Source organism: Dysidea avara, chromosome 4, assembly GCF_963678975.1.
Source record: "Dysidea avara chromosome 4, odDysAvar1.4, whole genome shotgun sequence".
NCBI lineage: Eukaryota > Metazoa > Porifera > Demospongiae > Dictyoceratida > Dysideidae > Dysidea > Dysidea avara.
The window spans coordinates 5,888,767-5,902,173 of NC_089275.1; the positions used below are offsets into that span (position 1 = coordinate 5,888,767).

General features: G+C 40.1%; 3 protein-coding genes across 6 annotated transcripts in view; 2 read left to right on the top strand and 1 right to left on the bottom strand.

Annotated features, from left to right (window-relative positions):
• The window catches only part of LOC136252338 (uncharacterized), a 45,629-nt gene that overhangs the window by 21,830 nt on the left and 10,392 nt on the right, over nt 1-13,407 (bottom strand). For all 4 annotated transcript variants that reach the window (XM_066044760.1, XM_066044758.1, XM_066044759.1 and 1 more), the window contains exon 2: nt 2,886-2,963. The gene's annotated coding sequence lies outside the window, so the exon portion shown is untranslated. The remainder of the gene's footprint in view (nt 1-2,885; nt 2,964-13,407) is intronic.
• Nucleotides 833-1,561, top strand: LOC136252860 (fibrinogen-like protein 1). The gene has a single exon (XM_066045435.1). The coding sequence runs from the start codon at nt 833-835 to the stop codon at nt 1,559-1,561; it is 729 nt and encodes a 242-aa protein (XP_065901507.1).
• LOC136252861 (uncharacterized) lies at nt 3,343-4,158 on the top strand. Its single transcript, XM_066045436.1, has one exon. It carries the CDS (start codon nt 3,343-3,345, stop codon nt 4,156-4,158), a length of 816 nt encoding a protein of 271 aa, XP_065901508.1.

Here is a 13,407-nt window from a genome sequence, read left to right on the forward strand (position 1 = left end):
ATGGATCTAACATGGTGGCAGCAATAAGAAACCTCAAAGGAAAGCTCCCTAATGTTACTTCTGTAAGATGTGCTGGGTACTTAATCCTTTAGAGGACAATGTCAGCTGCACATGAATTAGTAAAGCATTTTAGAAAAAGTACAAAAGCACTAGATGGAGTAATAAAATTAAGTCTAAGCAAAAAATGATGTCTCTTCCTGAGCATACTTTAATCCAGGATGTGGCCACAAGGTGGAATAGCTAGCACGTACGATATGATTTCAAGATTACTTGAGCAGCGATGGGCTGTTACTACTGTCCTGGGAGATGATACTATAACACTTAGAGATAAAAGACAACGGATCTGTGGGAGATTTTACACAAGCTAGAGAAAGTTTTAGAGCCTTTTAAAACTGCTATCAGATTTTTAAGTGCTGAATTTTACTTTCAGTTGTAATACCTCTTGTAAAAGGACTAATACATAATTTTCGACCTGCTGAAGAGCTTTCGCAACAGGAACTAAGTGGTAGCAACTTGCTGCTTTATGTACTGCCCATCTATAATCAAACAAAAATTCAGCTGAAATAGAAATATTTCTTGTTTATCTTTCTATCTACTGTATCACTAACAGTCAATGAAAACTCTACACAATACACTAAGTATGTTAAACAACCATTTTAAGACATGGTACAACATGTATCACATGACTTTGCATAGTCCTACCTTTTTGTAACTTGATATTTCCCAATAAGGCATTAGGTTATGATAAACTGTGTACTGTCTTTGTGTTCAATTAATTGTCGAGTAGCGTGATTGTTTTTCGGCTAAAGTGTTCCCTGCTGAGAGGTATAACATGATTACACAAATTGCTTTGTTGACAATGCCACTGCTCCTAGTCAGTGGTACCAGTCAAAAATATCCCTGGAGTCAAAGTCTACCCAACATACCAATCAAGAGTTGCTGTGATCTCAGGATCTATTATCCTGATGTAGGCAGTGGAATATACAAGATTAGTGTGGGAAAATTTGGTACTGCTAATGTCTACTGTGACATGACCACTGCTGGTGGAGGATGGATTGTGATACAAAGTAACAGGGGAGGCAATAGATTTACATGTAGCTTTAATAAGAACTGGAAAGAATATGAAGATGGATTTGGCAGTTTTAATTATTACAATTTTAATTCTTGGGCTGGGCTTAAACTGATGCACCTTTTAACACAAAGTGGTGAATGGGAAATGAGAGTGGACTATAGAAACCAAGGAGGTTATCCACCAGTTTACATCCACTACAACCAGTTCAAGGTGGGAAGTGCCAGTGAAAACTACAAGTTAACAGTTGGAGGATACACTGGAGTAGGTAGTGACTACTTCACAGCAGGAGATCAACCAGCAAACAACAGATCATTCTCAACTCCGGATAATGATAATGACTTGTCTGAAAGCAACTGTGCAGCGGCTACCAAGTGTGGATGGTGGTACAATGCCTGTGATTATTTCAACCCTAACAGACAACCACCTATGCACGATTGGACTAATGGGTATTACACAGTAATGAAGATACGCCCTAAAGACTGTGCTTAAACAGCAACGTATGTTGAGTACAATACTATTGCCAGTATACAGTACAACCTTCCCAAGCAATATACACACAAAACACAATTGCCTGTTCCTGTATTTCATGGTATGTATATGTAGTCTTATACTTTGCACAGTTAACAAGAGTGACATAGAAAAGAAAATCTAAATGCATGGCGATGCGTATTATACAATCAAGACTATCAAGAGAATATTACAATCATAGTGAAACATACATTGATCCCAAATAACATCTACACCTGTATGCAGCTAACTGAAATGTTATGCTACCTGCCTTGGGAAATCCTATTATGTATATACAATACATATGTACAACATAAGAGACTACTGGGGTTATATCTGATTCGGGATTTTGAGTTCTGCAATCTACAATCATACAAGTGCATAGACATCATTTCTTATCGTGGAATGATTATACATATATTAGCAGTCCCTTTCTGTACGTATGTATATCACTGTGGACTATAAATGTTATCAAACAATCTAATCTAAGTAGGCTGCAGTAGTGTATATTGAATACACTACACATACCTGTACAGTATATGTACGTCCTTCACCAACAAATTTTGCAACCAGAAAAGCGTGCGCATGTTACTACAATTTCCTATAAACACACTGTACAATATACAGCATTTCTCTGGTTAAGTGCAGCACTCAACCATGGGGAAGACACAGACATACAGTACTTGACACTCCAATGAGAGATTGACACATAGTGAATGGATTATAGGATCTTTCTATAGCAAACACTTTATGAGCTGCTGGTATACTTAGATGAAGCACATCTAGAGTTACATCTGCTGTTGAAAATAGCTAATATAGTAACTTCAAACAACCGCTAAAGTGTCTGGACACAGCTATAAAATTGTTTGGGGTATGCTGATTACACAAAGCAACTCTTTACCTTAATTATTTGTTGAAGTGCATTACCTAAAGTAACTGACTAACCGGTGGTCTCCAAACTAAGTTGCTAATTTCTGTTACTATTAATGGACTACAGCGTATATGAACTTCAGGATCAGTACATGTATGTACAGTGTAGCAGCTTATGATAGCTAAACAGACAACAGTTATAGTACTGCAGAAAAGGTTCTACCATACATACATAACTCAACTAGCGTCACACCACCTTACTATGGACACCTTTCATGGGGCTGACCATTATATCAAGATGTCCAGTATGTACATACTAAGTGATACTTTGGGACCTTAACTAAATAATTGTCTGGATTCATGTACATACATACATGTCAAGTGTCCACATCAACAGGATCCACTATAGTATGGTACAATAACATCATTTACTAACATAATGTTGGTAGAAGAGACTTCTCCAGGTAGAACTGATGTTTGGTGATTTCATCTAGCGTGTAACCAGTAGTGATCACTATAGCAATAAAGAAATATAACCAAACAGACAAAATAGGTATCAAAACTTGCTATTGTCCCTACTCTAGTTTAAAATTAGTTGCAATTTTTTGTGAACTTTTTTTTTGCAAATTCATAACCACTAATACCCTTGCATATACCACAAACATCGATCCTACAAAATGTGTTTAGAAACGCAAGATGTATAAACACTAGGAATTCATCCTTATGTAGTACTGATGTTATGCACACACCAATAGTTGTAATAGTTCGCATCTATAATTAGAGAATATATATGTATGGAACATTCGAGATTGTACACGTGCTTGTGACTGTAGTGTGAGTGCTATTCAGAGTGTTATTAAAGATTGTTACATTGGTAGCAGAGGCCGGTTCTAATGGCAGAGAGACACATCAGTATTCCGAAGCCGTTCTCCACTGGAGATGTTACGGAGTGGTTTCAGCGATTTGAAATATGTTGTGCCGCCAACTCCTGGAACGACGAAGTCAAAGCTGTGAAACTACCGACACTGTTAGAAGGAGAGGCTTTGGCTGTTTGGTTAGAATTGAGCGACGACGACAAGAAAGATTATAAGAAGGCCAAGGAGCACTTGTGTAAGAGTATGATGCCGATGGAATTTATTTCTCTCGAAGAATTTCACCAACGAAATCTTCGACCCGGTGAGTCATTATCTGTTTTTTTACATGATCTTAAGAAACTGCTTAATGGGGCTATGCCAGGACTCGATGCAGCTGCACGTAAGCAGCTTTTGCTTCACCAGCTGTTAGCGGGCTTACCCAATCCAATTAGCATGCAAATACGTGCCTCAGGTGAAACTTCCGACTTGGATAAAGTAATGGAACGAGCGCGTTTATTACTTACGATGGAGAATCGCCAGCCGCAGCAAACAGCCACAATGGTAGAGCAAACAAATGAGCTCTCGGTTTTGCGTGAACAGATGGCCCTGCTTACTGATCAAGTAGCTGCACTTAGAGTTAACCAGACCCCAAGGAAGCCAGTTATACGCTGCTTTTATTGTAACCAGCCTGGTCACATTCAGCGTCAATGTCTGGTGTACCAGTCTCAGACACGCCCACCCCGTCGCTGTTTCAACTGTGGCAAGATAGGCCACATCGAAAGAGATTGCTGGCAAATCAACCAGGGAAACTTCAACGGGATGTCTGGTCAGGCCGCCAGGCGTCCCCGACCTTAGGCCACCATAATGTTATAACAGTTGCAGCAGTGAGATATAATAATTCAATTATAAACATCACTATTGGTAGTAAATTGGTTGAAGCAATGTTAGACTCTGGCTCAACTATTTCACTTATCAGGCAAGATACACTATCCACTGTGACAGCTGATCAGCACCTCCCACTACCACCACACAATCTTGTTACTGCATCTGGCCAACCCCTACAAGTGATAGATTGTGTAGAGTTATCTATCAGAGTAAATACATCAGCTATCACTCACCAGTTCAGTGTTGTGAATAAGCTAATCACACCAGTTATTTTGGGGGTTGACTTCCTGCAGGAACATAGTCTTATCCTGGACTTCTCCACTAATCCTGTTACACTCTCCTTCAGTAGCTCCAAGTCGACGTCCCTGGCAGATCCTCCTGACACTACTGCAGAAGTGGAACCACTCTTACAGGCGGAACGACTCAGGCGAGCTAAGTTTTGTGCAGTAATGGCTGTGGAGGATCCTGCAGTAAACATTGTTAATGAGGCTGTCATTCCATTGTTTGGGGGACCCACCTCCTATGAATACCCTTCACATGTCCCAGAATTTTTCATGGATGTAGTGAACGAGTACAATAATTTATTTCATACTGTTCCAGGGTCTACTACTCTTGCCTGTCATCAGATACCCACACAAGGGTCCCCAGTGCGTGTCCCACCACGTCGGATTCCAGTACACTACAAAGCCACTATAGAACAACAGATCCACCAGATGTTGAAGCAAGGCATTATAGAAGAAAGCTCCAGTCCATGGATGGCACCAGCAGTATTCGTGCCCAAGAAATCAGGTGAAATACGCCTATGTGTTGATTATAGGGAGTTAAATAAGCGTACTGTTAAAGATGCTTATCCTCTCCCACTTGTAGATGAGGTGCAGGATCAATTGGCAGGATGCTCAGTCTTTACTACTTTAGATCTCCAGTGTGGCTATTGGCAGTTACCAGTGTATCCAGGAGACATTCACAAGACGGCCTTCTGTCCTGGCCCTGGTATGGGACTGTACCAATTTAAGCAGATGCCATTCGGTCTCACTGGAGTGCCAGGATCCTTCCAACGTCTCATGGACAAGGTTATGCGTGGTCTTCCTTTTGTTACAACCTACATTGATGATGTATTGGTGCATTCCAAGAATATGAAAGACCATAAATCTCACTTGCAGCAAGTATTCCATAGACTTAGTGAGGCAGGGTTAACTCTCCGGGGTCGCAAGTGCACCATAGCAGTGTCACAGGTGAATTATCTTGGTCATCAGTTCACCAAATCGGGCTTAATTCCAGATAACAGCAAAGTCCAAGCAGTCAACAATTGGCCTGCTCCAACCGATGCTTCATCCTTACGTAAATTTCTAGGACTCGCATCATATTATAGGCGTTATATATATTGCTCAGTTTTCTACTATCGCAGCACCACTGACTAATTTACACATAAAGGGGTTACTTATGAATGGACGGCAAGCTGTGATACAGCTTTCAAACAGCTGAAATGTGCCCTTAGTAATGCTCCTGTTCTGGCATATCCTGATGTTAGCATTAATGCCAACCCCTTTGTATTGCAAACAGATGCTAGTGCTTATGGCCTCGGTGCAGTCCTTGAACAGAACAATCATGTCATTGCCTATGCTAGCCGTACGCTTTCAAAGTCTGAACAAAACTACAGTGTGATTCAAAGAGAATGTCTAGCAATTGTTTATGCTTTAAAGCAGTTCCGGCACTACCTATTGGGCAGAAAGTTTCATCTTGTCACCGACCATGCTCCATTGCAATGGTTGGGATCTCAGAAAATGGAAGGTATGCTTCAACGCTGGGCAATAGCTATACAAGAATTTGATTTTGATATTGTGTATAGAAAGGGTGCCTTGAATACCAATGCAGATGCACTGTCCCGCAGGGAGCAGCCAGTCACAGAAGTTGCAGCACTCACAATGACGTCAATATCATTGGACCAGCTTAGGGAGAGCCAACAGAGTGACCCTACAATCACTCAGATATACAGCACGCTGATGGCAGGTTCAGTTCCACCGTCTGGTAGACAATGGCGATGCCCACCACTTCATCGATATAAGCAGTTATGGTCACAGTTACATCTGGTCAGTGGTGTTGTGTGCAGACGGTACCACCCAAGCTCTTCAGCTAACATGGTTACAGTACCACTCCTCCCTCCTAACCTTCAAATTGATGCTGTGCGTCGGTGTCATGATGATCCTGTTGGAGGCCATCTAGGCTATGAAAAGTCGCTCCATAAGTTACACCAGGAAGCCTTTTGGGTATCAATGTCACGTGATGTTGAGCAGTATTGTAGAGAATGTGTCAAGTGCAATGAGTCCAAACCACCTGCTCCAATTCGAGCACCTATGACTAGTATTCCAATTGGAAGACCATGGCAAATGGTTGCGATTGATGTTCTGGAGGTACCTGTGTCATCAAACAATAACCGCTACCTCCTTGTTTTACAAGACTATTTCACAAAGTGGGTGGAAGTAGTTCCAATGCCAGATCAAACTGCTGCTCGAATCGTTTCAGCTGTTACCAAGATATTCTGTTCACTAGGCATGCCAGCAGTCCTTCACTCAGACCAAGGGCGTAATTTTGAAAGTCTTCTTCTCAGAGAAACTCTCAAGGCGTTTGGAACCAGCAAGTCCCATACTACTGCGTACCACCCACAAGGAGATGGGATGGTCGAAAGATTTAATCGATCACTATTGCAGATGTTGCGCTCGTATGTTCAAGTGAAGCAAGAATGGGAAATGTACCTTCCACTAGTGCTATATGCGTACCGCATAGCCATACATTCTTCGACCGGATATTCTCCCTTTGAGCTGATGTATGGAAGACCCCCGAAGCCAATCCCTTTTGAACAGCTCAATTCTTTTGATACTGCTTCATATCCATCCCACCTGCAAGCAAAACTTGCTGAAATGTGTGATTTTGTGGAAGCAAATCTTGTAGAATCGGCTAGCAGACAAAGAATTAACTATAACAAGCACTCACTAACACGGCACTTTACAGTTGGAGATCATGTGTGGCTATCAGTACCCACAGCACGGAAGTTAGACCCTCGCTGGGATGGTAAATGGACTATAACAGCAGTGAAAGGACCACTTGTTATGGAGATCTCTAATGGTACTACATCCAAGGTTGTTCATGTAAATAGACTCCGCCACAGACTTCAACCAAGTCCCAGTGATACTACTGTGTTGCACAATGACCAGACTAGAACCTGGAGGCCTCCTGAAGTGGACCACTATATAGACAATAGTCCAGAACCAAATTTCTCGAAGATATCCGGTGAGAACCAGACGGCCACCATTAAGATACATAGAACAGCCAACTTGAATTTAAGCTTGAGGACAAGCTTCTACTGAGGGGGGACATGTGTAGTACTGATGTTATGCACACACCAATAGTTGTAATAGTTCGCATCTATAATTAGAGAATATATATGTATGGAACATTCGAGATTGTACACGTGCTTGTGACTGTAGTGTGAGTGCTATTCAGAGTGTTATTAAAGATTGTTACACTTATATAGTTAAGAAACACAGTTGTAGTAATAGGAACAGCCCCCCTCCTCTCCAACCCTCTTTTAACTTAAAGGAATCATTATAGCTGGTAGTCTAGGAGGCCAGCTAGTTGTGTTATTTTTCGGCTGTTTGACATCTATAGAGCCCACTGGGAAAGGCCTTCACCACATCTGTATAAACTCACTTCATCCATATCCAAAGGCTTAATACAGGCTCTATATATGTGGCCTTTATTTCTCACATAAAGGCTGTTTTTAGCAAAGTTTTGCTCACGTGGGTGCAGAAAGGCAAACAAATATGCTCAAATGCAACGTCGCCTCAGTAAAGTACAAGTGATTACAAATATTTCTAATTAAAGGGCGTGGCACCTGTTTCGCTCAAGAGCATTCATCCTGTTTCGTGTGGGATGAATACTTGTAAGCGAAATGAGTGCTACGCCCTTTAATTTTGAATTTTGTGCACTCTCAAAGGATGGCATTACATTTGAGCGGCACCATACACACACACACACACACACACACACACACACACACACACACACACAATTTTCGGAACAATTTTTCAGTAAACCAGCTGCATGCCCACTTCCTGGTTTAAAAGGAGCAAGGGGTTTGAACCACATACCTCAAGGTTTGGAGCACTACATTGTACCTCTGTACCACCAGTGCTTGCTGGCTACACCTCTTGTTTTTGTACTATTTTAATGTTACAAATATACCCTAACCTTAACCTAATGGCTAAAATATTAGGGTGTTTCTAGAGCTCCGGCAGCCGGAGGTGGTTTGCCATGCCAATGCTACAGTTCCGTCACTCCATCGTGTGATGTGATACTTCAACACACGGTATTTCAGTTGAACTAGACTGGGCCGTCAGTCGCCTGTACTTGTATCATGCTGTATAGAGGTTTAAATGGAAGAAAGTGACTCTGAGAGGGAGGGAGTGTTAGGGACTGTTGAAGTGGAGTGCGACAGCATAAACTTTGTTCTTGGTGAGAAGTTTTTGTCTTACGAGCAGCTGAAGGAGAAGATTACTGCATACCAACAAGGGAATAATGTCCAGTTAGCCTACACTGACTCGCGGATGCTGGATGCTGCTCAGAAAAGAGCACTGAAGAGAATACAGAAAGCAAATGAAAAATTACATTATTATTCTTTGCACCTTACGTGCAATCTTGGTGGAAAGCCGTTCCACAGCAAAGGATCTGGCCAGAGACCTTGTCACAGATATAGCAACTAAGTGGTCGAAACTTATTTAGCTGATGATGCTACGTATAATATTAATTATGTGCAGCACAATTAAGCAGAATTGCAAAGCTTGTATAAAGCTTAACTTAAGTGAAGATGGCCAGTACCTGGAGGTCACAGACGTCTGCAATACTCACAATCATGAAGTCAGCAAGGTACAGTGTGTTATAAAATAATTACATCATGCATTGGGCTATTTCTATTACGTGTGTACATGTAATTTTTTTTCTAACAGGCTATTTACGATCATTTACCCCGACAACGAAAGTTGACACCATCTGAACGGAATGAAGCTGCTGAATTGTTAAAATTAAGGGTGAACAATAAGCTACTTCAGCAGCACCTATCACAATCAACTGGGAAGATTGTTACCCTAAAAGATATCAGCAATATAAAGCACTCAATACGGAAAATGGATGGAAATGATTTGGAAAAATTGTCTTCTTATCTGAAGGCAATAGAAGGTAAAACATTTTATGTAACTGAGTAACGTATATCACCAAATATTTAATTTATTGTGCATGTGACCGGAATTGCAAGTGTTCCACATTTTCTCACAAGCCTAATTTTACAGTATTAAATCGATACAATGGGTGAAATATTTGTGAACAATAAAAACTGTGTAAATTTTTTGAACACTTGTTTTCATGATGAAGAAAGGTGCTAAGTGCAAAAACATGTTAAATCATATTCCCCAAAGTTTAAAAATCTTTGTTTACTATCATCAATGTTCCCAAGGATATGGAAGATATGAGCATTAGTATGCTCCATGTTCAATAAGCCATTCACTCTCACTTTTTTCAAAATTTTACCCTTGTAGTGCTGAAAGGCATAAATTACTTATCAATTTTATGAGAAAGTAATAGTGAAAGTCGTGTTGATTGTACTCGTAAGTTGTGACTGTTGAACTAAGCACATGCAATTTATTTTCAAGTTCCATTTTGTCACTGTACAAATCAATCTTTCTGTTTTTACCAGTTTGCTTTGAACGTTCTTAGTTTATAGGCTGAAACTTTGGTTGACCATTCCTATGTAGATAAATATGTAATTAAAATGGAGTTAAAAATGCAGATCCAGTCTTATATAGTAGCAGTACTTCTTTGAGCACATACCATAATTATCTCATATGCACTCGCATATGTGCATGCATACTTGAATGCAGAAGTAATAGAGGGGTGTGTAAGCACCCTTCTATATCTCCTCTAACAGACTGGAAACTGACTTACTAATGGACTAGAAACTTGCCTTAGATATCTATGCATTGCTTAACTGCATGTTTAGTTGTCTTAAAACAATAACAATTGCAGTTATGACTTATGCAAACCTCTGAACACAATCTTGAAGAGTGCTTGAACTGATATAGGATGCAGATTCAAGGCTGCCAGGCTGCCAGGCTGCCCAGGTACAGTCATGGATTTTTCTCCTTTCTGCAACTTTTCAAATACACTTAATATAAAATCTTTAAACAGGCTGTAGGACCAGGTGTCCTACAAACCTTCAGCACTTGTGCTGTAAAGCTTTAAAAGAAATAAATAACCCCTGCACTTGAAACTAGTTTGAAATCCAGTGGTTAGAAGCAGTATACTCATCATGTTATGGCTGTAAACCTGTTGCAGTGACATGCAATCCAAGAAACAAGCTTGGAAGATACCATCAATTATATGCTATAGTACGTATTTTTTAAATTTTTATTCAAATTAACTGCTGCAATTATTGCTTTTGCAAGTCCATTTTCCAATCCATTCTGTGCTACAGTCATGTCATGCATACTGATACCTTTGGCTGTTTTTGTTGGTCTTGTAAATCTGACGTACACTGTTTGTACACTGTTTTTGTAGTATCACAACTGTGTACTGTATCATCCCTTTGACTTGGTAACTGAGAAAACAGCTAAAAGTGAAGTTTTTCTTCTTTCTTTTTCTCAAGAGAAGTAACAGTTCAGCTAATTGATACCTTCAGCTGTTAACAAAAAGAAATAGGACACAAAGGAGAACAAAGGTAAGTCCATGATGTGTACATTGTACGTACTGTGGTGAATCTGTCAGGCTAAAGCAACATTAGCCAAAAAAAAAAAAGCCATAAAATAAAGCCATGCAAGGAAGAGGGGTCACTGTCAATAGAAGACATATAGCGCCATCTATATTATAAGCGTACTAACATGTGTCCGTAATCTTCTCGTGCATTTTTGTATACTTTCGAGCTGATTCGATTCCCACAGTGCAAAGGCCACAGTATAAGTTGTTTTGGTGTGTCCATGGATTACTGACAAGTTTTATTCAAATTCCTGAGAGGTCACATGCACTGGCACCCTCGCCCCAACCGCGATAGAGTCACGATGGCTTACCAGACCGCTAGTGAACCGCTTGGCTAGGCTTGAACCCATGCTGAAACCACAGCTCATCTAATACAGTAGCCTAAGGCACAGAAAGTACTACAACTCAAGCTACAACTTCGTAGCACTCAAAAATTTCTAAGATAGAAATTTGGTAGAAATTTATCCAGAAATTAGAAATTTGGGTTGGCAAATTTCCATATTTTGAAATATTGTCGATGGATTTTGTATGTGAAGGACCCCCCGCTTAGCCTAGCAATTAACACTGATAAACGGTTACAACTGAATAGCTTGTAACTACACTGCTTGTTGCTTTTGTTTTCTACTGCAGAAGGTGTTGTTGTGGGTTTAGGAATACTGTTGGGTATGGGAGGCTGGATTATGTGGGTACTAATTTGTTTACATTTAGTTGTGGTAGTTGTGGGTTGCCTATAGAGAAAATCTGTCTCTGCAGAGTGTACCCACATCTCCTGACTCCAGTCCACCTCAGACTATGGTGAATACCCAACAAACTAGTACTACTGTTGCTACTGCCAGTGTTGGGATGGTTTTACATGAACACGTTGAAGATAGCCAAGAACTGTTTCTATGATGTGTATGTACACATTTGCAAATGTGCATCAGGTACTAATGCCTGCTGTGTGTAGGAATGTTTCTTTCAGGGTATCAGCTTCAAAAGCATCAAAATGATAAGATGCCTAAAAGACAAAACAACATGAATTTTGCAATATTAAAAAAGTATCCATGTGTTTGTTCTGCTATACAATACATCCATGTGTCAACATTTATACAGAACGCTTTGGGCTGAGGGGAGGGGGTTAGAAAAAAGAGTACTCTTTGTACGTTCGCAAAAAAGCAGAAAATTGTGGACCACCCCTGAGATATTTAGAAATAACTACCATGGCTCACCATGTTATAGGGACTTTTCTAGACGGTTTCACCCTGTTGTAATTATTATCCAAGTTAGGGAAAGAATGATAACTAAGAAATATTATATAAGTGTGCTTGCTTATTACCATGTACTGTATACTGTACTAGTACAAATCGTTGCACGGTAGTATGATTGCAATGATTTCAACATTTCTCATCAATGTATGTACCATGATCACTTATACCTAATCTTAAACAGTATAATTACTCAGTTTGCATGCCTCAACCAGCACATCCTTAATATACACCTCTTGTGGTCTTGCTCATGGATAGATGAATATATGTATATTTTAAGTGATATCCTAATTTAAATTATAAATCATTGTACAGGTACAGCACACTCATGCATTTTTTTGAACACTTTTGTGCTCTGCTGTCAACTTTACGGAATGAGAGGGATCACTGCACATTGATGGTTATGGTGAAGAAGAGGATTGATATGAAAGATCCTGTAGAAATTGAGTACTCCTCAGTTCTCACACCTTATATATTAAATTATGTATCTAAGCAGCTTTCATTGTGGAGAAAGGTCACCATAGTCTCAGAACATCATCAAGAATGCCATATTTCATCATCGGAAGGGATTTTGAAGGTGACAGTCAACGGATGCCACTGTGCATTTTGGAACACCACCAACCTCCCCTGTCATCATATTTTTGCTGTACGAGAAAGAAAGAAAGACCCTTTATTTACTCCCTCACTTCTTGCAGAACGTTGGACAAAGGATTATATGAAAGATGCTTACTATAAGAAATCAGAATTAACAGTTGAGGCATCAAGCAGTGTGAGTAGTATATGATTATACAGCTATAAAATTCACTATAATTGTATGTACAGATTTCAAGTATTGGGCATGGACCACAACGGTCATGTTTAACACAGCACCAGAAATACCATAAAAGCCATATTGTTGCTGTGGAGTTAGCTTCTCTTTCTTCCGAGGTTGGCATGACTGAATTCACAAGAAGGTACACTTTGCTACAGACCTTGAGAGATATATGGGCATCTGGAAGGGATGCAATTCTTTGTGCATGCAGGTATATAATCACCCGTATTTGTTCATATTTTTATGACATTTATACAGCTCAAGATCAGCACTGCAGTGACCAAAGAGGAACTGTTGTTGTTACTGCAAGTCAATCCCTTGTTGGTTGTGTCAGTGAAGGTCACAGTGCTAATCAAAATGCTAGGA